At 47.0% G+C, this 24,643-nt stretch overlaps 2 protein-coding genes across 2 annotated transcripts in view; one reads left to right on the top strand and one right to left on the bottom strand.

The window, feature by feature from the left end:
- LOC135819403 (integrin beta-1-like) overlaps positions 1-24,643 on the bottom strand; it is a 53,236-nt gene that overhangs the window by 25,929 nt on the left and 2,664 nt on the right. The window contains exons 3-9 of the mRNA XM_065332604.1: positions 22,281-22,363; positions 16,076-16,180; positions 8,306-8,366; positions 6,592-6,723; positions 3,558-3,660; positions 2,539-2,623; positions 1,748-1,834 (exon numbers count right to left, since the gene is read on the bottom strand). Coding sequence (XP_065188676.1) covers positions 1,748-1,834; positions 2,539-2,623; positions 3,558-3,660; positions 6,592-6,723; positions 8,306-8,366; positions 16,076-16,180; positions 22,281-22,363 — 656 coding nt within the window. The remainder of the gene's footprint in view (positions 1-1,747; positions 1,835-2,538; positions 2,624-3,557; positions 3,661-6,591; positions 6,724-8,305; positions 8,367-16,075; positions 16,181-22,280; positions 22,364-24,643) is intronic.
- On the top strand, positions 10,813-14,543 carry LOC135819404 (tripartite motif-containing protein 2-like). The gene has a single exon (XM_065332605.1). The coding sequence runs from the start codon at positions 10,957-10,959 to the stop codon at positions 12,868-12,870; it is 1,914 nt and encodes a 637-aa protein (XP_065188677.1). The 5' UTR covers positions 10,813-10,956; the 3' UTR covers positions 12,871-14,543.

Below are 24,643 nucleotides of genomic sequence, written 5' to 3'. Positions count from 1 at the left end.
CCGCCGAACGGTCGACACCCCCTGAAATCCCCAAACTATGGGTGGAATTGGAAATGATCCTACTTATGGTAGGGATGTCAGCGAACGCACTGCGCAGGCCTCTGCGCATGCATTGCGTCATCGATTTTTTGAACGTGATCGCGGCCGACAGAGAAAACATGGCCGCGGTCTGTTTGCACCGCTGGGAGTCGTAAAATTACAGTCAAATCTGTCGTAAGCGACCGCCCCTTGGTGCAAGAAAAAGCGGTCGCTTACGGCAGATGGTCTCTTACGGCAGATGTATGGTAAATCCGGCATACCAGGTATATGCATCCATGTACTCAAATCGACGAGAATAATGTGATTTTTAATATCATTTTATTGGATATTCAACGACGACCATACCCGTATAGCACGCGTATGCGACACGGCAGTAGATCGACACTGCCTGGACTTGAGAGCTGCAGCACAGCCTCAGTACAGGCCAGGGGCCAGTCGATCGCACTTGCAAGACAGCGCATTTTCACACTTTGTACTGGCAAGTACAGTTTCGCACCTTACTGAACCTGGGTCGCGGTCGCTTACAGCAGATTTGAATGCAGCCACCGTGCATGAAATCGCGGTCGCTGGTCGCGCACAGCAGATGGTCGCTCTGGACAGATCAGTTTGCATGTGAAAACGTCGGTGCACGGAAAATCGGTCGCTAACGGTAGATGGTCGCCTACAGCAGAGGTCGCTAACGGCAGATTTGACTGTACTGTTCTTCTGTCCCCGCGACCATTCAAATCATACGCGAGACGAAGGACCCACGTACTCACCACGTTCTCCCCGGTCGATTTCTCTGAAAGTTTGCACATCGTGAAACACCAGTATGAGAGGTGTTCAGGCCAAATTTCAAGAGATTTCCCTGGTTGGATCGTTCCAAAATCGGACTTGCATTTCTCGCTCGCGGCCATTTCTTGCGCGATGGAAGCGCCCAGCCCTGGGGAGTAACCAGCATCGCGCTTGGTAGAGAGTTGCTGCAATCAGCTCCCTGATGTCTTCCCTGCCATTGTCAGAAGCGATGGACCATGAATTTGTTTGAGAGTCTCTGGATGCTACTATTCCTCAGCCTAGTTTTCAGCCATTCTGTGCATCTTCTTCACACGATTTATTTTGCAAAAAAATGAAAGTGTTCATGAGTTTTCTTGTTGGCCGCGCGTAGATGGGCCAGGCTGACCTGCGCAGATGGGCTGCGCAGTGCGTTCGCTGATATCCCTACTTATGGGCTCACTACACCTCATGCTCAGTAAGTGGGTGAGGACAAGGTGCAGAAAAATGGATTGACGACATCGGGGTATCCGTCTCGGGATCCAACTGCAGTTACCTCTGCCCCCAGTGAAGGTAATACTAGCTACTAGTGTGGGTGGCTAAATCAGAGTGGATCTGAAATGAGCTTCACTAGCACCATTGCTTACACAAGAGTTAATCTAGCCAGAAGCAGTCCATGGTAAAACAGGTATGTATACTTCAAATAGAAAGTATGTGAACCTTGAAACCAACAAAGGTGGCAGGTACAACATTACACCTTCAAGCAGCCGAGCCTGTTGGCAACAGACCCAACACTATCTGGCAAAAGTGTACCTACCAACCGAACTAACTGGCACACACACACACACACACACACACAATCACACACACACACACACACACACACACACAATCACACACAGATACACACACGCACCAGCACGCGCATGCACGCACACCCGCCAACACATATAAATACCTTGCACACTGCAACTTGCACGATAGCATCCAGGGTTCCTTCTGGGATGTCTGCATTACCTGCTATGTGATCTGCCGACACTGTCTCCTGCTCGACAACAACACAATGAAATGGACAGTGATGGGCACGTGAAGGAACAGAGACAAAACGGAAAAAAACAGTCAAGAAACAGTGAAAAAATAGTGAAGAATGAGCTGCTCCTGGTCTGGTGACAAAGCAAGCTTTAGTAGCTTTCATAGGCAGTTGCAACCAAATCATACAGTGCTGGCAACTGAAATCCGACCCCTGAGCTGTGCGCTCACATCGCAAAGACCCAACACGGGATAGTAAAGCTACGAAATAGAGACCGCTAGAATGTGAACGCATCGCTAAGGGGTCGGATTTCAGTTGCCAGCACTGCACTAAAATAGGTTAAATAGCCACCATCTGCAATGTTTGCAAATGACAATTTACTGAAAGGTACAATGTAGCTTGAGTCCTACATCTATAGCTCGCTTTAGTATGTGGCATGTAAGCACGGGTGCATGTGTGCGGGTAGGCCAGCATGAGAGACAGACAGACGGACGGACGGACAGAGACAGACAGACAGATAGGCAGGCAGATATGCAGGCAGGCAGGCAGGCAGGCAGGCAGACAGGCTGACAGACAGACAGAAACAAACAGACAGACTCGGACAGACGGACGAACGTGCGGACGGGCAGGCGGAGGGACAGACAGAGAAACTGGGTTAGGCAAAGAGAGTCTGTTGGGTCCAGACCAATTCAATTTTGGGTATCGATTGGCATACATACTTGGAACAATGTTGCATTATTCGTTAGCGGCAGTGAGTTCTGGAACAAGTATGGATACTTGCACCCTGCGCACGGTATCAGAGGCCTAAACAAAAACATGAACACACACACACACACACACACACACACACACACACACAGACAAGCACAAACACATGTTTGTACTTGTATCTGCTCATACCATTAACTGATCAAGTGGCTCTCCCGGAGAAGGGAACAAGATTCAAAGGGAATCGTCGAGAGATGCCACAATTGAGTATTGAACCGCCCAACGGCTGACAACCCCTGAAATCCCCAAACTCTGGGTGGACTTGGAAATGATCCCACATACAGGCTCACCACACATCAGTAAGCGGGAGGCGGCAAGGTGCAGAAAAAGAATACACAGTTGTTTTCACGAACACAGTCATATTTTTCACGAGACGGGCTTGACACCAAAAGGTTCTGGTGACATTTTCGGCTGAATAGACCATAGGAGCACGCAAAGTTGATGGCAAGTCCCGGCACTGCATTGCACAAGCTTTGCTGCCCTGGTCGTGCGGTCTAGAACTCTCGTTGAAGTGTCATTTTTGAATTCATTTGAAATGAATTTTCACATTCAACGTGGTGCCGCCCCTGAGTGGCTTAATACGGAAATGCCCCCCACTGACTACAGAAGCGCTCTCCTAAAATGTGGTCCTGTAATGATGCTCCTCCCCCAACCCCATGTTTAGTGATACTAGAGAGGTTATGCAGTTTGAATTTCGGAACATTTTTCGACTACTGGGAACGAGATTCGGCGGAGCAATCAAACGTTCCGGAATGTCGAATGTCAAGAAACAGTAGAGTCGAACAATTTTCCAACGTTCGAAATGCGGAGAAATCCAAACAGATTGCGTGACGTGCAGGCTTCGATGAGAAGTATCTTGAAACCGAAGAGCTCCGGGCCATGTGTGTGGCCTGGCCAACCGGTGGTAGTGATTTGTCAGGATATTATTGTTTTGACAGCGGCTGTAAAACAAATTGACATATGTTCTTACGTGAAGGCATCGCGTCCCGTGGTCACGATAGGTGCGATAATCTTGTCAACGTATGTGCCATATCCTAACTGGTATTGCGATGTCAGGTTCTGCAGGCTGCGGGCTGAAACACAGAACAGGAACAGATCACGCCACTCTGATGAGAACATAAACCTCATAAGATGACATCACCACCCTGAGAATATATACCTCATAAGATGACATCACCACCATGAGAACACACATGTTTACCCCATTAGATGACATCACCACCCTGAGAACATGCATGTAAAGTTGTAAACCCCATAAGATGACATCACCACCCTGAGTACATAAACCCCATAAGATGACATAACCACCGTGAGAACATAAACCCCATAAGATGAATTTTAGATTTTCTTCTCCGGTAGAATTTTCCGGCTCGTGTCTCCTTCCTCATGCAGAAACAACAAGAGATGGTATGGTGGTGGTCAGGGTTCGGGATGGTCATAATTTTAGATTTTCCTGATCCAAACCCAACACACACACAAACGCGCGGACAAAGCCGGCAATGACATACACCACTGGCCTGATCAAATGCTAAACCCGACATCACCGCCTCTACACCGCCTCTACACCGCCTCTACACCACCTCCACCCTATTCCAGTGACCAGCAAGGACTGTAAAACCTATATACATCGTAGCTGCATGCCTGCACTGAAGCATGTGAACTGTCAACGCGAATGTGAAGAGCCCATAATAATGTAAGACAATATACAGTCAACTTCGCTAATAACGACTGCGGATATAACAACAATTCGCGAATAGCGACTGAATTTCCATGCCCAGAGCAAAGTCCCATCCCACTGTAATACATAAAATGAGACTTCGGGTATAACGACACTTTGCGAAGAACGACACCTTGTTGATGCCCCGCCGAGTGTCGTTATAAGCGAAGTTGACTGTAGTTGTTGCTGGTGTATACATTACTAAAAGTGGGATCAAAACAGGCATCAACGTCTAATAACACAGAATGGACTCAATCAAGTCCGTGTGTAGCGGTGTCTGCTCTAGGATTTCAAACCAATCGTGTACACATGATTGTACCTGGCACAACTCTTGCAACCGGATTACTCTTGCAACCGAGTACATTCAAGTGCAGCTATCGTACATCAGCGAGTCTTAGGACTTCCTGATTGAGTCCCAACGCGGGTCACAAGTGACCTGATGTTCGTTTTCCAAGCGGGTCCAAGTACCCCCCCCCCCCCAACCTGGTCGCTGACCCGGCTCTGGAGCAGGTACTGTAAATATACAAATTTTCGGCAGCTATTTAATTTCGGCTATATTCGGCACCGACCCAAAACGCTTAAATTCAAGCGCCGATGAAATTTTCACAGCATCTGTCGCACTATACCATGCCCTCTACCCCACGCCGAAAATATATCGCCGCCGAAATGTCAAAAATCGTGAAGTGCCGAAATTTTGCAGCGCCGAAATTTTGTATATTAATTTTACAGTACTGCTGTAGGTTGGAATTGAGGATTGGGTTGGAGGTTGGAGGTTCAATGACTATGAGTCATGGTTCCAATACATCTTCAGACTCACTCTCTCCTCTCTCCCAAGGGGAGAACCACGTGACCAGTTTCTGACAGTGAGCAAGTGCGAGTAAGCACCTCTGTGTGCGCTCGTGTGTCTGTGTTGGACCAGAGGACGTATCTGCCCAACCAATGCAGCCTATGTAGCGAACGATTCCCCCGCCCGCAGGACCTCACCTGCCACCGGAGACAGAAACACTGTATGTAGAGCGGTCCCCTTTCACCTTTCATTTTCAATCACTCTCCTTGTTTCTTTTCCTTTCTCGCTGTTGTCTCCCGCTTCTGGGAGCGACGTGGCCATTTTGTAGCAGTTGGACATAATAGTAGTAGTAGTGTCTGTGTGTGTGTCTGTGTGTGTTCTGTGTGTCTGTGTGCTATGTGTCTGTGTGTATGTATGTGTGTTTGTGTGCATGCGTATGTACATATGCAAGGTTCTAGCCAGGAAAATAAGGGGGTGGAGAGCGGGCAGGAGAAATAAACAGTTCACCCATTTTCCATGTTCCACCTTGTCACACAAAATGCAATGTACAGGCGCAGCGAGCACCTCGAACGATCGATTCGTAGCTGCATATTCTGTCGTCGTTGTCATCACATCGACAAGAGTTTTTTTTGTCTTTTATAAGGTTTTATTATTGCTATTGATGCTAGCCAAGCTTGCTTGGCGATGCCAACGCGGAAAAGCCTATAATAATAATAATAATAATAATATTGATGTAGCTCTGAGCTACTGATTAGAGCAGGAAAAAACTGGTCTCTACTCTAAGAAGAGACATGAAGAAGACTAGCGAAAAGCTGCTTGTAGAGCAACAAAATATAAAGTCGGCAAGTTCTTGCTGACAACGGCGCTACATTCGGATCACTGGATCCATACTAGGCTCAAGCGATTCCTCAGGGGTCAGCGCGAAGGCAGAAATAGGGATGCGGGTACAGCCAGAAATGGACATGTGTACACATAGGAGAGCAAGGGAAGCGCAACGCGAGCGGTAGCAGCCAGAAACGGATACATGCGCAGAAAGGGGAGCACACCGCGACATGCACGGCAGCCAGAAACGGATACATGCGCAGAAAGAGAGCACACCGCGATATGCATGGCAGCCAGAAATGGATACATGCGCAGAAAGGGGAGCACACCGCGACATGCACGGCAGCCAGAAACGGGTACATGCATACAACAGAGAGCAAGTAGAGCACACTGCTAGTTGCAGGACAGCCAGACATGGCTGGGTGCATACAAAAGGGAATCGCTTGGTGCCAAAAAAGGGGGCACATAAATGATCACGACTGATGTTCGTGACATATTCGTTGTGTGGAGCGGAAAAAACAAAAATCGAAAATCAGTGCTATCAGAGTAGGGCGGGCGGGGGCGGGGCTTCACCCCGCTACCCCACCCCCATTTGGCTTGAACCCTGTAAAGTGCAGAGGTAGAGAAAGTGAATTCCTACCCATAATATATTCCTCTAGTGCAGCCAATACATCTTACCTATGCTAGTTGCAAACCTCTTCATGTTGGCCAGGTCATCACTCATGGAAAACGAGTGATCCATCAAGTAATACACATCCAGTTCATAGTTGCGATTAGGCAATAGTTCCACCGTAAGCGTTAAGCTGGATCCTGAGCAATTACACACAGACAACAAACAATTGTTGGCAACTGTTAGCAAAACAGAGGTGCAGCAGGGATCTGATAGGACTGAACAGCCCACTTTGGGAGCTTTAGGAGCTGCATCTGTGCCCAATATCTCTGCAGGGTCAGGAGAGATTCCTACAGATGCTGGAAACTCAGTGTAACGGAGCCTCAAGCAAAGCGTGAAATGTTTTTAGGAGCAGGAAAACTTAGTTGGGATCCGGAGTACTGGCCATTCAAATGTGGGTTCAACAACACGACCAGTAGAATATACGAGTGCAGTAAGTCAAAATTCTGAAAACCATGTGTCCAGAGGGTAGTAAAAGAGCAGTCAGTCCCTATGCACAGATGCAGAATTTCACCCGCTCCAATACCAACCACTGGACAGGCTATATTATGGCGATCGAGACTAGGTCTTCGTTGCAGGGGCGGCCGAAAGTTTAACTGCTTAGGAGTCACGTGTACCCGTCATATCATACACAAACTGTATGAGCGGTTGTGGTATGGCCGGATCAATCCGAAACTGTGTCCGCCGGTGATGTGTTGTCATGCTAGGCCAGACTGTTGAGGCACAGACTGAACAGTACGTCTTGATACGGGTTTTGTTTACGCATCAGCAGAGTACAGGTAATCCAAATGGACTTATTTTTTTCTCTTTGCAAGTATACACAAGCCTCGCTAACTCATCGATATTCCGAAAGCGTCACCAGTCGGGCATGAGCAGCTGATTGTTTCCCTTGCCGGGGAAAGTCGTCTAGTGGCCGTTGCCAAGGTTACAATCACATGACGTTTCTACAATACAAGGTTTATCTAATACAAGTTCTGTAGAACGGGTAATTTTAGCGACGTGAAAAGTTAAAACCCTAGCGAATTTAGCGATGGACTCATTTTCGCTAAAGTTTCAAGTCGCTAATCCGTTGAGACATTAGTAGTGCACTGGTGATCCGTGAGTAAAATCGCTGCAAATCGCTAAAATAAAACGTCGCTAACTGGTTGACAATGGGAAAATGCTAAAATAAATAGTCGCAAAAATTACCCGTTCTACAGTATCACATGACATCTATGGGCCATCAGAATACACACATCACAGAGGTGGGGCATGTGGTTGGGTCTAAAATACATCCAACAAGCCACCCTGAAACGCCACGTGCACACCTCACTGCACGTGTGAACCTGTACGGACACGGTGTGCTTATATCCAGCCTAAACTGGCACATGGGGCCCCGGATGAACCACAGTTTCAAATAAAGAGATTCATGGCGAAGAGTGTGTTGTTCCCTACATGTGAGCTCGCGGTTTTCCTGCCGACTTGAATTCTCACTTGACTGACTCACGACTTCCATCCGGAGCACACGAGAAGTCCATTGAACCGTCCACTCGGCAAACCTGCAAGAAAGCACCACTCCCTGCTCAATACACAGTGTTTCGGGGAGATTCATGCTTTTTTACCCGAACTTAAGAAATAGATTGTACTCATTGATCTGGCTGTTCACAAAAGGTCATAGCTTCATGTACTTTGAGCTCATCGTCTCAAGCAATGTCTGGGTGTCTAGGTGTCTGGGTGTCTTACCTGAACGAAGGTTTACAGCTACGCGCTGAGGTTTGACCTGCGACACATTGAATGACTCGTCCTTGAGAATAGAAGAGTGCATGTGAACACACACACACACACACACATACACGCGTGTGCACATGTGCACACACACACCCACATATGCACACACGTACATACACATACACACACACATCAGCGGACACACACACACACACATGTACACATACACATATACACACACACACACATGCACGCACGTGCGCGCACAAACGCGCACACGCAAACACACCAACACAAACACACACATACACGCAAACAGGCGGGCAGATTACACCCTTTGTTGCCTTTCGAGTGTTGTTTGAGTGCGTGCGTGTGTGTATGTGTTTTTTTTTTGTTTTTTTTCTACAAAATCCACATATCTCCAGACACTGAGGTGAATGATGGAGTGTGGTGGTGGGGCCCATTAAGCTCCGCCGACCAGAGGTCTCGGCTTCATAGCTCCATGGACGCACCAAAGGGATATTGGGTAGGGAGGATTAAATTGAAAAAGAAAACAGAAGTGCGTGCGTGTGTGTGTGTGTGCGTTCCAGCTAGTTCGGTTGGTTGGTACACTTATTCCTGATTGTGTTGGGTCTGTTGCCAACGGGCTCGGCTGCTTGAAGGTGTAATGCTATACCTGCCACATTTGTTAGTTCCAGGGTTCATATACTTTCTGTGTAATAAATGGTGCTAGTGAAGCATATCAGATCCACTCTGATTTAGCAACCCACACTAGTAGCAAGTATTACCTTCACTGGGGGCAGGGGTAACTGCAGTTGGATCCCTGGACGGATACACTGATGCCGTCAATCCCTTTTCTGCACCTTGTCCTCACCCACTTACTGAGGTGTAGTGAGCCCATAAGTGGGATCAATTCCAAGTCCACCCAGAGTTTTGGGGATTTCAGGGGGTGTCGGCCGTTGGGCAGTTCAATAGCCAATTGAGTCATCTTTCCAAGATTCTTTTTGAGAGCCTCTCCCCTCTTCCAGGGAGACCCATGTGACCAGTTTTGGCAGTGAGCAACAAGAACAACAAGTACACGTGTGCGTGCGTGAGCGGGTTTGCCTGTAACAGCTATGTGTATGCATGCGAGTGTGCATGCTTGTACCGAAGTATGCGAGGGTAGTGCATGCATACCCTTGTGTGTGCATGCGTGTACCGAAGTATGCGAGGGTAGTGCATGCATACCCTTGTGTGTGCATGCGTGTACCGAAGTATGCGAGGGCAGTGCATGCATACCCTTGTGTGTGCATACGTTTGCATGCACAGTCTTGTACACGTGTTTCGCCTGCGTGAATCTATGTATGCGTGCATGCCTGCATACGTGTGTACCTGCATGCATGTGCCTGTCCATGTGTGTCTAGGTACCTGTGTTCACTTCATACGTATGTACTTAGTTGGTTGGTATATTCCATTTCTACTTCGCCAGAATGAACAGCCATTGTTGCCTTCTTACCTGGACAAGTGTATTGTCCAAACTCTCACTTCCACTTCTATACACATGTGTCTGGCTACATGTGTGCCTGCCTTCATGTGTGTATGCTGACATGTGTGCATGCTGATGTGTGTGCATGCTGATGTGTGTGCCTGCTTACATGTGTGCCTGCCTTCATGTGTGTGCATGCTGACATGTGTGTGCATGCTGATGTGTGTGCATGCTGATGTGTGTGCATGCTGATGTGTGTGCATGCTGATGTGTGTGCATGCTGATGTGTGTGCATGCTGATGTGTGTGCCTGCCTTCATGTGTGCCTGCCTTCATGTGTGCCTGCCTTCATGTGTGTGCATGCTGACATGTGTGTGCATGCTGATGTGTGTGCATGCTGATGTGTGTGCATGCTGATGTGTGTGCATGCTGACATGTGTGTGCATGCTGATGTGTGTGCATGCTGATGTGTGTGCATGCTGATGTGTGTGCATGCTGATGTGTGTGCATGCTGATGTGTGTGCATGCTGATGTGTGTGCATGCTGATGTGTGTGCATGCTGATGTGTGTGCATGCTGATGTGTGTGCATGCTTACATGTGTGTGCATGCTGATGTGTGTGCATGCTGACATGTGCTTGAACATGTATGTGCACATTAGAGTGAGTGCACAGGATAATGATGGCCATACCAAACCAGCAGGTAAGTTTCATGGATACATGTGCAGAAGATACTGGTGCTCACAGTCCCAGTCATACACACCATGCAGCACTGAAGTGAAAGCAAGTCAAACTCTCCAGGTGGTGCAGTGCTTGACAAGCTGATTGACATTGCTCCTGTCACACGCACACACCACACACCTGTCAAGTAGTAGCAGACTCTACACTAGAAATACCAGTGCTGTGTCTACACTAGGACTATACCAGTGCTGTATGAGAGAGTGTCCCAGTTGATTGTATCAGACTAAGTAACTCCAGGATTCTAGCTGGCCTCCAGCCGCACGTCTCCAACCCAGGCCGTGCACCGGGCATTCTTTTTCTCTTTCGCACGGCTCTGTAACCTGGTGTGTTGGCCTTGCTGTTACTGGCACCCCCTCTTTGTTGTACCTTGTGTGTGTTTGATTCCACGGTAGTCATTGAAGAAGTTCTCTGTGCCCTGCTGCTGCTGCTGCTGCCGCACAGCAGTGTGGCTGTGAATAGGTACAATGCCACGGCAGGATTGTGCAGCATGCGGCTCAGCAAGTAGACGGGGAAAGTTGATAAGCTGCCTGCACTCGCTGTGTGTGGAATGTCTGCCAAAGCACAGCACTGACCAGGGCTGTGTTTGTTGTCCGCTGTGTTCTGTAACAACACCCCCTCCTCCCAGAGGTGTTCCCCTGCTCCAGTATCTACCCGACAGTGAGGCATACAGTGGTGCAGCAGACGATGCTAGCGACCTGCAAAGGAGGTTGTGTGATGAATGTGCTGAGGATACCGTGGCTGTGGCAGTATGCACTGACTGTGGTGATTATTTCTGTGCGACTCACGCAGAAGGGCACCCTACCTCTCGCAGAACCTATAAGCACAAAGTCCACCTGCTCACTGAGGTTACCGGAGACGCCGCCAGCAGACCACTACAAGCTGATGCGGCCGCTACAAGCCAGCACAAGTGCTCCTTTCATCCGCCATGCATGCTCTGTTCGTACTGCATGACGTGTGAACAGCTTCTATGCGAGCAGTGCCTGAGTGTGGGCAAGCATACCCAGCACCAGGTACAGAGCATTACTGATGTTTCTAGTGCTTTTCAAGCATCGTTCAAAGCCAAACTAACAAGCACATTCTCCAGCCAGCCTGACAGTTCTCTGGAGGAGCTCACTGCCAAGGTGGGTAAATCGTTGAATGGTCTTCGTGACGAGACAGAAGCCGTGTCCACTCAAATCGACGATTACTTCTTTGAGCTGAGGACAAGACTGGATCAACGTCAGCAGGACCTGCTCGACAGGCTGGATCGCTTGCAATATGCCCACGTCGGGCCACTGCAACAGAAGAAAGAGCAACTCGTCGCCGCTGCATCCACCGGTGACAAATTGAAACATCTGACGGAAAGTTGCAGTGATCCAGTCAACTTTCTCAAGATGTACAAGTGGCTGGAGCAAGCAGTGGCTGATGCAGCAAGTGCAGCTCAAGACCAGATGCAAGCATTCGTGCCTGGCACACTGGCATTCTCAACAAGCAACAGAGAAGATGTGAGCAAAGCCATAGCTCAATCTGGTTGCGTCTTCGATAGTGGAATGGTCTCTGCCGAGCACACAACGGTGGCTGTCCCAGTCAGCATGGAAAACGATACCGATCTCACAATAGCAATAGAGACACGTAACGCACGTGCTGAAGACCTGCACGTCACCGACAAACACTTGGCGACGGTGCAGGTGAACGTCTCGAGTGTCGCCGACAATGTCACTACAGCCTGCCCCGTCACCAAGGTAACCAGTAGTGCCACGGCAAGTAAACAGCTTAGTGCCGGCAGCAGCAGCAGCAGAAGCAGTGGAATGTTGGCTACATACAAGACGGGTGACAGGAAAGGAGAGGTGCGCGTGTGCGCTACGGTGGACGGGCAACACATGAAGGGCAGCCCAGCAATTGTGACCGTCACGGATAAGCAGCTGCGATTCGATCCTTCACGGTGTGATGTTGATCTTCTTCTCTCCAACAATGGCAGAACGGTAACACATACTGCAGGTATGGGTTGGAAGTCGGTCTATGGGTTGAAACAGTGGCGAGAAGGTTATCATGAAATAGCTGTCCGTCTTGACAGCATTACTCGTGGTAAGATTCACCATAAGGTCTTCATCTGCAGTGCCGCAAAGCCAAAGCTGAATAACCAGAAGGGCGCCACTAAAGAATTACAATTCGGATGGTACAGCAATCACCCTGACGGTGGAGGTCCCTGGAAAGGCATCGCACTTGGCCAGCCATGGAAGGCTGGTGACGTGATTCGCATGTCACTGGATTGTGACAAGCACACACTGGTCGGCCTACATGAGCGTACTGGAGCAACAGAGACCATCACGGGTGTGACCGGAGACCTCTACCTCTGCATTTCCCTATGCCATAATTTGGATCGATTTACTATTCTGTGAGCGGTACAGTTGCGCCATGACCAAGGAGAGCAGTGTGTAAACGCAAGCCTGCACATCAAAAGTCATTCCTGACAGTACTCAATCAGCGCACAGAACTGTTTCGTTCTTTGTGGACTCATCAGCGCAGCACAGAGGAAATGAGGCCGAACCTGATAGCAATGGAAATTATACTTGGTCCGCCCAGTTAAAATTGGCGCTTATCTTCACACTTGTCTCAGGAAAGAAATACGAATATTTGAAGCAAGCCACGATCACAAAGCACTATATACATGATTATTTACATGTAAGTAAGCAACTCAGTCAAAAATTCAAGCAAGTTACACATCCTCCTCGACACTATCGTCGCTGGAGGAAGAGCTCAAAACGTACGATCCGGACAGCCTGCTGCACGGGTCGTTTCATAGCTTGTTCCACTTCTCCTCGTCTCAAATCACACTCAAAGGCAGTGCATGCCTGTCACCTTGCCGATGAGAAGCTGAGTGAGACTGCCCGCATGTTGACTGTAAGTGTTATCCCCGTTCGTCGCAATAATGCGTCTTTGTTTGAGACAAAAAGGCAACGCCATATCAGTGTCCTTTTTTTCAAATCGCCTCTTGCGCTTGTCGTACTTGCTGATCAGCACCCGTACCCACGCGAGCCGCTGGTGCTTGAAGATCTACATGCAGCGCAGTGATAGCTTCCGCTTGATGTAGCACCTGTGCGTACTGCTGCACCTACGACGCCGTGCACCAGGCTTTTCGGCTAGTTTCCTGAAAGTCCTTTGCACGAGTGTTTCTCTCAGGACTTGGTGTTTTCTTTGATTAGCTCCTTTGCCCTGTCCTCTGTGAGCTTCAAAGTGTGTCCGCCAGATTGGTCTCACTTACTGGAGATATCGACATGAGCTGCAGTTTCTTCGTCAGCGATTTGACTGTGATAGCCCTTCACTAGGCGCTGTACTGTGCAAGCACTGAAATTCAAGCTCGCGAAGCGCTTTTTCAGCTTTCTATACCTCCCCGGGGTAAACAATCCTTGCCATCAGACAGCTGGAAGTAGACAGAAACTGTATTCTCCATCGCTCTGAAATGCGAACATCCTGACCTATTTTACGGACTCGAGCGGAGGTTGCAGTGTTTTCTTGCGCTTACGGAAGTGTTCGTCGGCGGCAGCTCCGTCAAAAAGACTCAAACAAACCGATCGCAACTTCTGTGTTGGTTTGTGCTGCCATGTCGTCGGATGCAATGGTCAATGGTTATGTTCGGATGGTGAATCGGTGGTTCCATGCCGTGTGGCACAGGCAGAACACCAAAAAACCAAGTTAGAAGATAAGCGCCAATTTTAACTTGGCGGACCAAGTATTATCCAACGCCAGATGTAAACCGGGCCCGAACGTACCTATTCACATACAGCATTGGGCATTACGCTGCTCGGCATCTGTCTTTTTGAACACTCTCGGTAGGCTGCCGTAGGGCTGCTGCGTTGTTACTATTATTTTATTCCCGTAGCTATGCAGAAGACATTACTGTCTGGCGCTAGCCAGGGTCCACACAGCTTTAATTTGGTGTTTATTTATTTGTTTGTTTGTGGCAGACGGATCTCCGTCTGGCGCTATCCCGTACCTGTCCCGCACCATCAAGAGTACCATACCATCAAGAGAATGAGTATGTATGCGAAGTGTATCGGGGGAATGCATGCAGGCCGATAGTGCAGTGCATCGAGCATTCAAGAGTTGTGTAGTGTAGACACGATACTGGTCAAGCGAGCTAAGATGCCAGGGTCCACACAGCTTTAATTCCCGTAGCTATGCAGATGACGTTCCTTCAGTAACGTCTGGCGCTAGCCAGGGTCCACACAGCTTTATTAAACTGATGCCATCAAGACCCTCACCCTTTATATAATAAGTTCCTTACCATCAAGGTACTTCCTGTCCAGACAGTTACCATTAACTAGGACAGTTACAATCAAGACTCTAAGCACCATAGAAGACCAACTCTTCTATGACTATGGTGCATGGTGTCAGTGTCTTGATTGTCACTGTCCTACTAAGCAGTAAGTGTCTGGACAGGAAGTAGCTTGATGGTAAGTAGCTTGCTGGTAAGGGTGAGGGTCTTGACGGTATCAGTTTCTGATTCCAGTTTCTAACAATCACTGATCATGCATTAAAATCCAGTTTATCCCAATCACTGATCATGCATTAAAATCCAGTTTATACCAATCACTGGTCATGGATTAAAAAGGCTCAGAGGGAAACTGTGTTTTGTCATTACGGTATGCAGTTCTGCTATTTCATGATGATTTTTCATATCTAATCAACCAGTCAAAAACACTAAGCCATGGTCTAACACTCCATGGCTTGAAGATATTATGAAATTATGTTAAAACCTAGTACACTGCATTCTTCACTACCCTCCTGTCTGTCTCTGTAGCTCTACTGTCTAGCATAACATTGTTAGGAAGTCAGCGCTCTGTGACAGAAGCTACAAGTACACGTAGCGCAACAGATACAAATGGGTACACACGCATGAACAGGACTAACTATGCACTATGTACTATGCACTATGCCCCCCCCCCCCCCCCCACACACACACTCTTATGTATACACCATGTACCATACACGAGCATCACAAGAGAGAAGCACTCTGCAGGCGCGTGCCCCGTATGGGTTCCTGGGTGCCCGGAACCCCCCCCCCTTTTTTTCGCTCAAAATGCAGGATTTTGCTTCATTTTTGGAAATTTTTCCCGGGGAGGCTCCCCGAACCCCCCCCCCCCCCTTGAAGGGCACCGGCGCACGTGCCTGCTCTGATCTGCAAGTGCACTGGGAGCACTCACTCTGCTTGTCTCGTATTGAAAAGCAAGTGGACAAGATCTGATTGAAACAGATCAGGATTTGGGCCAGGTAATTGTCCTATCCACAGAACTGACCAAACCATGTGACTACACCCGCATACACACCTGGTCTATACCACACGGAGTACATTGGAATACCAATGGACAAGACCATGGCAGCTACTGGAGCAACCAGTATTGACAGCGCGCTGCTTTAGTGCATGCAGACACTAGATGTACTGGTGAATTGTAGTGAAACTGGATTCACTTTCGAACCGGCCTTGGCAACTGACTTTCGGGAACGCAAACACGCACACACACACACACACACACACACACACACACACACGCACGCACACACGCACACACACACACACACACACAGGCCTTAGAAAACCCTTACCTGCAGTACGTTGATGGAGGATCTTGGGTTGATAGGCGCATGGCACATCACCCGTGTTGCCTCGGACACAGGCAAGCAACGGGAACGCTGACGCCATTCCTCAGCCTGGGACAAAAGAAGACATATTGAAAGAAATCAGTAAAACTGAACAAAGACCTCGTACCCTGAATAGTGGTGAATACGTAACTATATTTTCCCTTTCTTCCTTGTTAAAATATTTCTCGGTGTGTGAAAACTCGACAGTAGCCCTTCACAAAATCATCATCCATGCACCACTTTGCAGCACTATAAAATAACCTCTAAATTCACAGATACTTTTAGGAATTTCCAGTCCAGGAGCATATCGGCGGTACTCAGCAATAAATCTTTCGCCCAAGCCAAACAGAGACTATGTACTGTAGAGGCAGAAAATTTCGTCGGTCAATAATTTCGTCCAACTCCAAAGAAAAGGAGTTCGTCCGGTTGAAAATTTCGTCCATAGATCATAAGAGTGTATAGAAACGCTGGACAAATCGATATCCGTCCTACATTTAATTTAGTCCAAAAGCTCCTTGGACGAAAAAGACGAAATTAAATCCCAGACGAATATTTCTGCTTATACAGTACATGACGAACCCAGACACTCTGGGCAAGTGGTGTGAAGTCCGACAGTGTGAAAACATCAGCATAGTGTCTGGCTAATGAACACTTTGTTTTAGCATTTCACTAAACCAGACCAGTACTACATGGTGGGACAACACTAGTTTGTTGCAACCCTAGACCAGCACTGTGTGGTGTGAGAGCATAGCACATAGCACTGTATGGTGTGAGAGCATAGCACATAGTACTGTATGGTGTGAGAGCATAGCACATAGCACTGTATGGTGTGAGAGCATAGCACATAGTACTGTATGGTGTGAGAGCATAGCACATAGCACTGTATGGTGTGAGAGCATAGCACATAGCACTGTATGGTGTGAGAGCATAGCACATAGTACTGTATGGTGTGAGAGCATAGCACATAGTACTGTATGGTGTGAGAGCATAGCACATAGTACTGTATGGTGTGAGAGCATAGCACATAGTACTGTATGGTGTGAGAGCATAGCACATAGCACTGTATGGTGTGAGAGCATAGCACATAGTACTGTATGGTGTGAGAGCATAGCACATAGCACTGTATGGTGTGAGAGCATAGCATATAGTACTGTATGGTGTGAGAGCATAGCATATAGCACTGTATGGTGTGAGAGCATAGCACATAGCACTGTATGGTGTGAGAGCATAGCACATAGTACTGTATGGTGTGAGAGCATAGCACATAGTACTGTATGGTGTGAGAGCATAGCACATAGTACTGTATGGTGTGAGAGCATAGCACATAGCACTGTATGGTGTGAGAGCAAAGCATATAGTACTGTATGGTGTGAGAGCATAGCATATAGTACTGTATGGTGTGAGAGCATAGCACATAGTACTGTATGGTGTGAGAGCATAGCACATAGTACTGTATGGTGTGAGAGCATAGCACATAGCACTGTATGGTGTGAGAGCATAGCACATAGTACTGTATGGTGTGAGAGCATAGCATATAGTACTGTATGGTGTGAGAGCATAGCACATAGTACTGTATGGTGTGAGAGCATAGCACATAGTACTGTATGGTGTGAGAGCATAGCATATAGTACTGTATGGTGTGAGAGCATAGCATATAGTACTGTATGGTGTGAGAGCATAGCACATAGTACTGTATGGTGTGAGAGCATAGCACATAGCACTGTATGGTGTGAGAGCATAGCACATAGCACTGTATGGTGTGAGAGCATAGCACATAGCACTGTATGGTGTGAGAGCATAGCACATAGTACTGTATGGTGTGAGAGCATAGCACATAGTACTGTATGGTGTGAGAGCATAGCACATAGCACTGTATGGTGTGAGAGCATAGCACATAGTACTGTATGGTGTGAGAGCATAGCACATAGCACTGTATGGTGTGAGAGCATAGCACATAGTACTGTATGGTGTGAGAGCATAGCACATAGCACTGTATGGTGTGAGAGCATAGCACATAGTACTGTATGGTGTGAGAGCATAGCATATAGTACTGTATGGTGTGAGAGCATAGCATATAGCACTGTATGGTGTGAGAGCATAGCACATAGCACTGTATGGTGTGAGAGCATAGCACATAGTACTGTATGGTGTGAGAGCATAGCACATAGTACTGTATGGTGTGAGAGCATAGCACATAGCACTGTATGGTGTGAGAGCATAGCATATAGTACTGTATGGTGTGAGAGCATAGCATATAGTACTGTATGGTGTGAGAGCATAGCACATAGTACTGTATGGTGTGAGAGCATAGCACATAGTACTGTATGGTGTGAGAGCATAGCACATAGCAATGTATGGCGTGAGAGCATAGCACATAGTACTGTATGGTGTGAGAGCATAGCACATAGTACTGTATGGTGTGAGAGCATAGCACATAGCACTGTATGGTGTGAGAGCATAGCACATAGTACTGTATGGTGTGAGAGCATAGCATATAGTACTGTATGGTGTGAGAGCATAGCACATAGTACTGTATGGTGTGAGAGCATAGCATATAGTACTGTATGGTGTGAGAGCATAGCATATAGTACTGTATGGTGTGAGAGCATAGCACATAGTACTGTATGGTGTGAGAGCATAGCACATAGCACTGTATGGTGTGAGAGCATAGCACATAGCACTGTATGGTGTGAGAGCATAGCACATAGCACTGTATGGTGTGAGAGCATAGCACATAGTACTGTATGGTGTGAGAGCATAGCACATAGTACTGTATGGTGTGAGAGCATAGCACATAGCACTGTATGGTGTGAGAGCATAGCACATAGTACTGTATGGTGTGAGAGCATAGCACATAGCACTGTATGGTGTGAGAGCATAGCACATAGCACTGTATGGTGTGAGAGCATAGCACATAGTACTGTATGGTGTGAGAGCATAGCACATAGTACTGTATGGTGTGAGAGCATAGCATATAGCACTGTATGGTGTGAGAGCATAGCACATAGCACTGTATGGTGTGAGAGCATAGCACATAGTACTGTATGTTGTGAGAGCATAGCACATAGTACTGTATGGTGTGAGAGCATAGCATATAGTACTGTATGGTGTGAGAGCATAGCACATAGTACTGTATGGTGTGAGAGCATAGCACATAGTACTGTATGGTGTGAGAGCATAGCACATAGCACTGTATGGCGTGAGAGCATAGCACATAGCACTGTATGGTGTGAGAGCATAGCACATAGTACTGTATGGTGTGAGAGCATAGCACATAGTACTGTATGGTGTGAGAGCATAGCACATAGTACTGTATGGTGTGAGAGCATAGCACATAGCACTGTATGGTGTGAGAGCATAGCACATAGTACTGTATGGTGTGAGAGCATAGCACATAGTACTGTATGGTGTGAGAGCATAGCACATAGTACTGTATGGTGTGAGAGCATAGCACATAGTACTGTATGGTGTGAGAGCATAGCACATAGTACTGTATGGTGTGAGAGCATAGCACATAGTACTGTATGGTGTGAGAGCATAGCACATAGCACTGTATGGTGTGAGAGCATAGCACATAGTACTGTATGGTGTGAGAGCATAGCACATAGTACTGTATGGTGTGAGAGCATAGCACATAGTACTGTATGGTGTGAGAGCATAGCACATAGCACTGTATGGTGTGAGAGCATAGCACATAGTACTGTATGGTGTGAGAGCATAGCACATAGTACTGTATGGTGTGAGAGCATAGCACATAGCACTGTATGGTGTGAGAGCATAGCACATAGTACTGTATGGTGTGAGAGCATAGCACATAGCACTGTATGGTGTGAGAGCATAGCACATAGCACTGTATGGTGTGAGAGCATAGCACATAATACTGTATGGTGTGAGAGCATAGCACATAGTACTGTATGGTGTGAGAGCATAGCACATAGCACTGTATGGTGTGAGAGCATAGCATATAGTACTGTATGGTGTGAGAGCATAGCACATAGTACTGTATGGTGTGAGAGCATAGCACATAGTACTGTATGGTGTGAGAGCATAGCACATAGCACTGTATGGTGTGAGAGCATAGCACATAGTACTGTATGGTGTGAGAGCATAGCACATAGTACTGTATGGTGTGAGAGCATAGCACATAGCACTGTATGGTGTGAGAGCATAGCACATAGTACTGTGTGGTGTGAGAGCATAGCACATAGCACTGTATGGTGTGAGAGCATAGCACATAGTACTGTATGGTGTGAGAGCATAGCACATAGTACTGTATGGTGTGAGAGCATAGCACATAGTACTGTATGGTGTGAGAGCATAGCACATAGCACTGTATGGTGTGAGAGCATAGCATATAGCACTGTATGGTGTGAGAGCATAGCACATAGCACTGTATGGTGTGAGAGCATAGCACATAGTACTGTATGGTGTGAGAGCATAGCACATAGTACTGTATGGTGTGAGAGCATAGCACATAGTACTGTATGGTGTGAGAGCATAGCACATAGTACTGTATGGTGTGAGAGCATAGCATATAGTACTGTATGGTGTGAGAGCATAGCACATAGTACTGTATGGTGTGAGAGCATAGCACATAGTACTGTATGGTGTGAGAGCATAGCACATAGCACTGTATGGTGTGAGAGCATAGCATATAGCACTGTATGGTGTGAGAGCATAGCACATAGCACTGTATGGTGTGAGAGCATAGCACATAGTACTGTATGGTGTGAGAGCATAGCACATAGCACTGTATGGTGTGAGAGCATAGCATATAGCACTGTATGGTGTGAGAGCATAGCACATAGCACTGTATGGTGTGAGAGCATAGCACATAGCACTGTATGGTGTGAGAGCATAGCACATAATACTGTATGGTGTGAGAGCATAGCACATAGTACTGTATGGTGTGAGAGCATAGCACATAGTACTGTATGGTGTGAGAGCATAGCACATAGCACTGTATGGTGTGAGAGCATAGCACATAGTACTGTATGGTGTGAGAGCATAGCACATAGTACTGTATGGTGTGAGAGCATAGCACATAGTACTGTATGGTGTGAGAGCATAGCATATAGTACTGTATGGTGTGAGAGCATAGCACATAGCACTGTATGGTGTGAGAGCATAGCACATAGTACTGTATGGTGTGAGAGCATAGCACATAGTACTGTATGGTGTGAGAGCATAGCACATAGTACTGTATGGTGTGAGAGCATAGCACATAGTACTGTGTGGTGTGAGAGCATAGCACATAGCACTGTATGGTGTGAGAGCATAGCACATAGCACTGTATGGTGTGAGAGCATAGCACATAGTACTGTATGGTGTGAGAGCATAGCACATAGCACTGTATGGTGTGAGAGCATAGCACATAGCACTGTATGGTGTGAGAGCATAGCATATAGTACTGTATGGTGTGAGAGCATAGCACATATTACTGTATGGTGTGAGAGCATAGCACATAGTACTGTATGGTGTGAGAGCATAGCACATAGTACTGTATGGTGTGAGAGCATAGCACATAGCACTGTATGGTGTGAGAGCATAGCACATAGTACTGTATGGTGTGAGAGCATAGCACATCAATGTAGTAGCCAATATCTAGAGTATGGCAGTACGATCACTGTCATCAATGCAGAAAGGCAAAGTGTGAGAGCAATACACACACACACGCACGCACGCACACGCATGCACGCACAAACCACACGCACACACACACACACACACACACACACACACACACACACACACACACACACACATACACACACAACTAAACTTGTGAGAAGTGTCTAGTCCACACTTCAACTCAAACTAGCACATGACCTGGCGCCACAACTGCGAATGCTAGGACCATACCATTGATGCATGCAAGTCATGAGCAGCATTATAGAAATATTTGGTGAGGAAATCATCACCGAGAGTCTACAGTCCTGCTCAGTGAAATCCAGTTGCGTCACTCATGTATTTTGCACCTTGCACCATTTCGCAGCCCAACGTTCGCAGGTCTAGGGCTGTGCAATGCCCAGCGCGCACTTGGGTGACGCGACTGGATTTCATTGAGCAGCACTGTAGCTTGGGAAGTAGCGTATGAGAAGAATGCAACAAAGCAAAGCTTGAAGATTCAGTGCATTTAGTAGATTGGCAGAATGCGATTGACACGTACCTCATCAGCACACCACATGCAGGATTGATGCAAGTCCAGACATTCAGAACATGTCTTCACTCCTGAACACGATGGCGAATAGCCTAGCGTGGCAAACAATGTCACGAAGACGTAATCGGTATCACAGGGGAATTCATCACAGTTCTGCAAAACAGGTATTCTGCAGGTATCCTGCAACGATGTGCAGCAATTCCACAATCATGCCACTATCATAGCTCAGTGCTTAGAGCATCGCTGGCCTCAAGCCAAGGTCCCTGGTTCCAGTCCTGGTGGTGACAGTCAATTCTTTCCTCAGACTTTTCCCATTTGCATCTTCCCTCAAACCAATGAATACTCCACTATCAGCTATGCTTTTGACTATTCCTGGTTCGTTCAACTCTGCGAGACAATCAGTCCGATTGGTTCTTGCGCATTCGGCTACCCAGCCCTTCAATATTCTAAAAATAGAACATGTTGAGTTCATCTACCGCCAGTCAACCGATGTGGCCAAAGTTGGAAGCTGAAGAATTAATATTCTCGTGCAGAAGGTGACAGGATGTGATCTAGACCAGCAGCCAGACATACTACTACTACTACTACTACTACTACTACTACTACTACTACTACTACTACTACTACTACTACTACTACTACAGTCCATTCATCGGAAACAGTCCCGCTGGCTTTTGTAAGTCTGATTTCGGCCGAATTGAGGATCAAAAACACACTTTAAATCTCAAAAATCTGGGTTTTGGATCTGCTTCTCTATACATTTAGCCATGACATGCATCCCTGTCCCAATTTTGTAAAACCTGGCTGAATTTCTATTTCCCTGTTCTTGAACTTTTCTGGCCTGAAATGCGGCAAGGAGCAATTGCACAGGTCACACAATACAGGATGTACTGTTGTTTTCACGATATCTAGAACTATGTGCGGGAGACACCAAAACGTTACGGTGCCAGTTTCCAATGAATGGACTGCAGTGAGAAACAGGAAGGTGATTCATGGCCAGTCATTCGTAGTGCAGCAGTGTACACAGGCCGTATGGCCAACAAAGCCCGACTAGGAACAACTGCTGTGAGCAGCCATCAATGAGCTAGACACGCACAGCATGGATCGGAGCAGGATCACTCCAACAACTGAGAACATATTGATACCCCTTGCATGTGCTGTGGACTACAGTAACTGGTATAGCGGAAATCAAAACCGGCATACGTCTAGTAATACAATGGATCGTAATACTTATACTTTGTGTTGTACCTAGTAGAGATACCTAGTAGAGATACCTAGTAGAGATACCTAGTAGAGATACCTAGTAGAGATACCTAGTAGAGATACCTAGTAGAGATACCTAGTAGAGATACCTAGTAGAGATACCTGGTAGAGATACCTAGTAGAGATACCTGGTATAGACACCTGGTAGAAATACCTGGTACAAAATATTAAATAATGCAACTCACACTATCATTCAGCCCGTGTGCGTTTCATCACAATTTTTCCGCCAACATGCTGTATAAAATGACATTGTTGTGCTTCGTCACATTATCACCATGTACTGATTTTGAAGAGTAATGGTACGAAAGGCCTCATCAGATTTTCAACTAGCTTCGTCTCTTCGTGTGATGTTTCCCTCCGACAAAGTCTCTACATAAAATATACTATAAATACCCTGTGTAAAATACCCTGTGTAAATACCTGGTAAGTGCTCTGCTCCCACCCCTGGCAATGGTAGAACAACTGAAGAGCTGGAATGCAAAACCTGCTGCTGTGAGTTGACAAATATTCGGCGCATGTTTATTTTAGGCTATTTTCGGCCTGGCCATGTTTGGCCGAAAATGTGTTGAAGCCGAAATCTTGTTTTGCAAGGTTCAGTGTGACAGTGTATACAGGCGGTAGCAGTACAGGCCGAAAGTTTGATGCGGCCGAAATGGCCGGGTTTTAGCCCTGGGAGGCCGAAATTTGAATGGGCTGTAAATTTGTAGACTTACAGTACTGAATGGCATTTCATCACTTTTCGGATAATGGCCAAAAAAGGATTCATTCTATGTGCGGTTTGTATCTGTGTGGGTTCCAGCTTTAAAAGTGGTTCTAATCAGATTTTGAATGTGAAATTTCGCCTGGTGGTGCCCAGGTCTAGCTAGACCTTTTGTCTACTGAGTACATGGAGTTGAACATAGTGGCGCTTATCGCGTTAGCATCTCAGCCCCCCCCCCCCCCCCCGTCAACTACTGTAGTGTCTTGTATAGAAGCCTGGTTTGAATATAATCCTGATTTTTAAGGTACACCGTCAGTGCATAAGCCTGGTTTAGTGTTGACATACTGAAGTACATAGAGATACGTGGTTTGAATATAAGCCGGACTTGAATAGAAGCCTAGCACTGATA

The sequence above is a fragment of the Sycon ciliatum genome, chromosome 6 (genome assembly GCF_964019385.1).
Source record: "Sycon ciliatum chromosome 6, ocSycCili1.1, whole genome shotgun sequence".
Classification (NCBI taxonomy): domain Eukaryota; kingdom Metazoa; phylum Porifera; class Calcarea; order Leucosolenida; family Sycettidae; genus Sycon; species Sycon ciliatum.
This window is presented reverse-complemented; position numbering and strand designations above follow the sequence as displayed.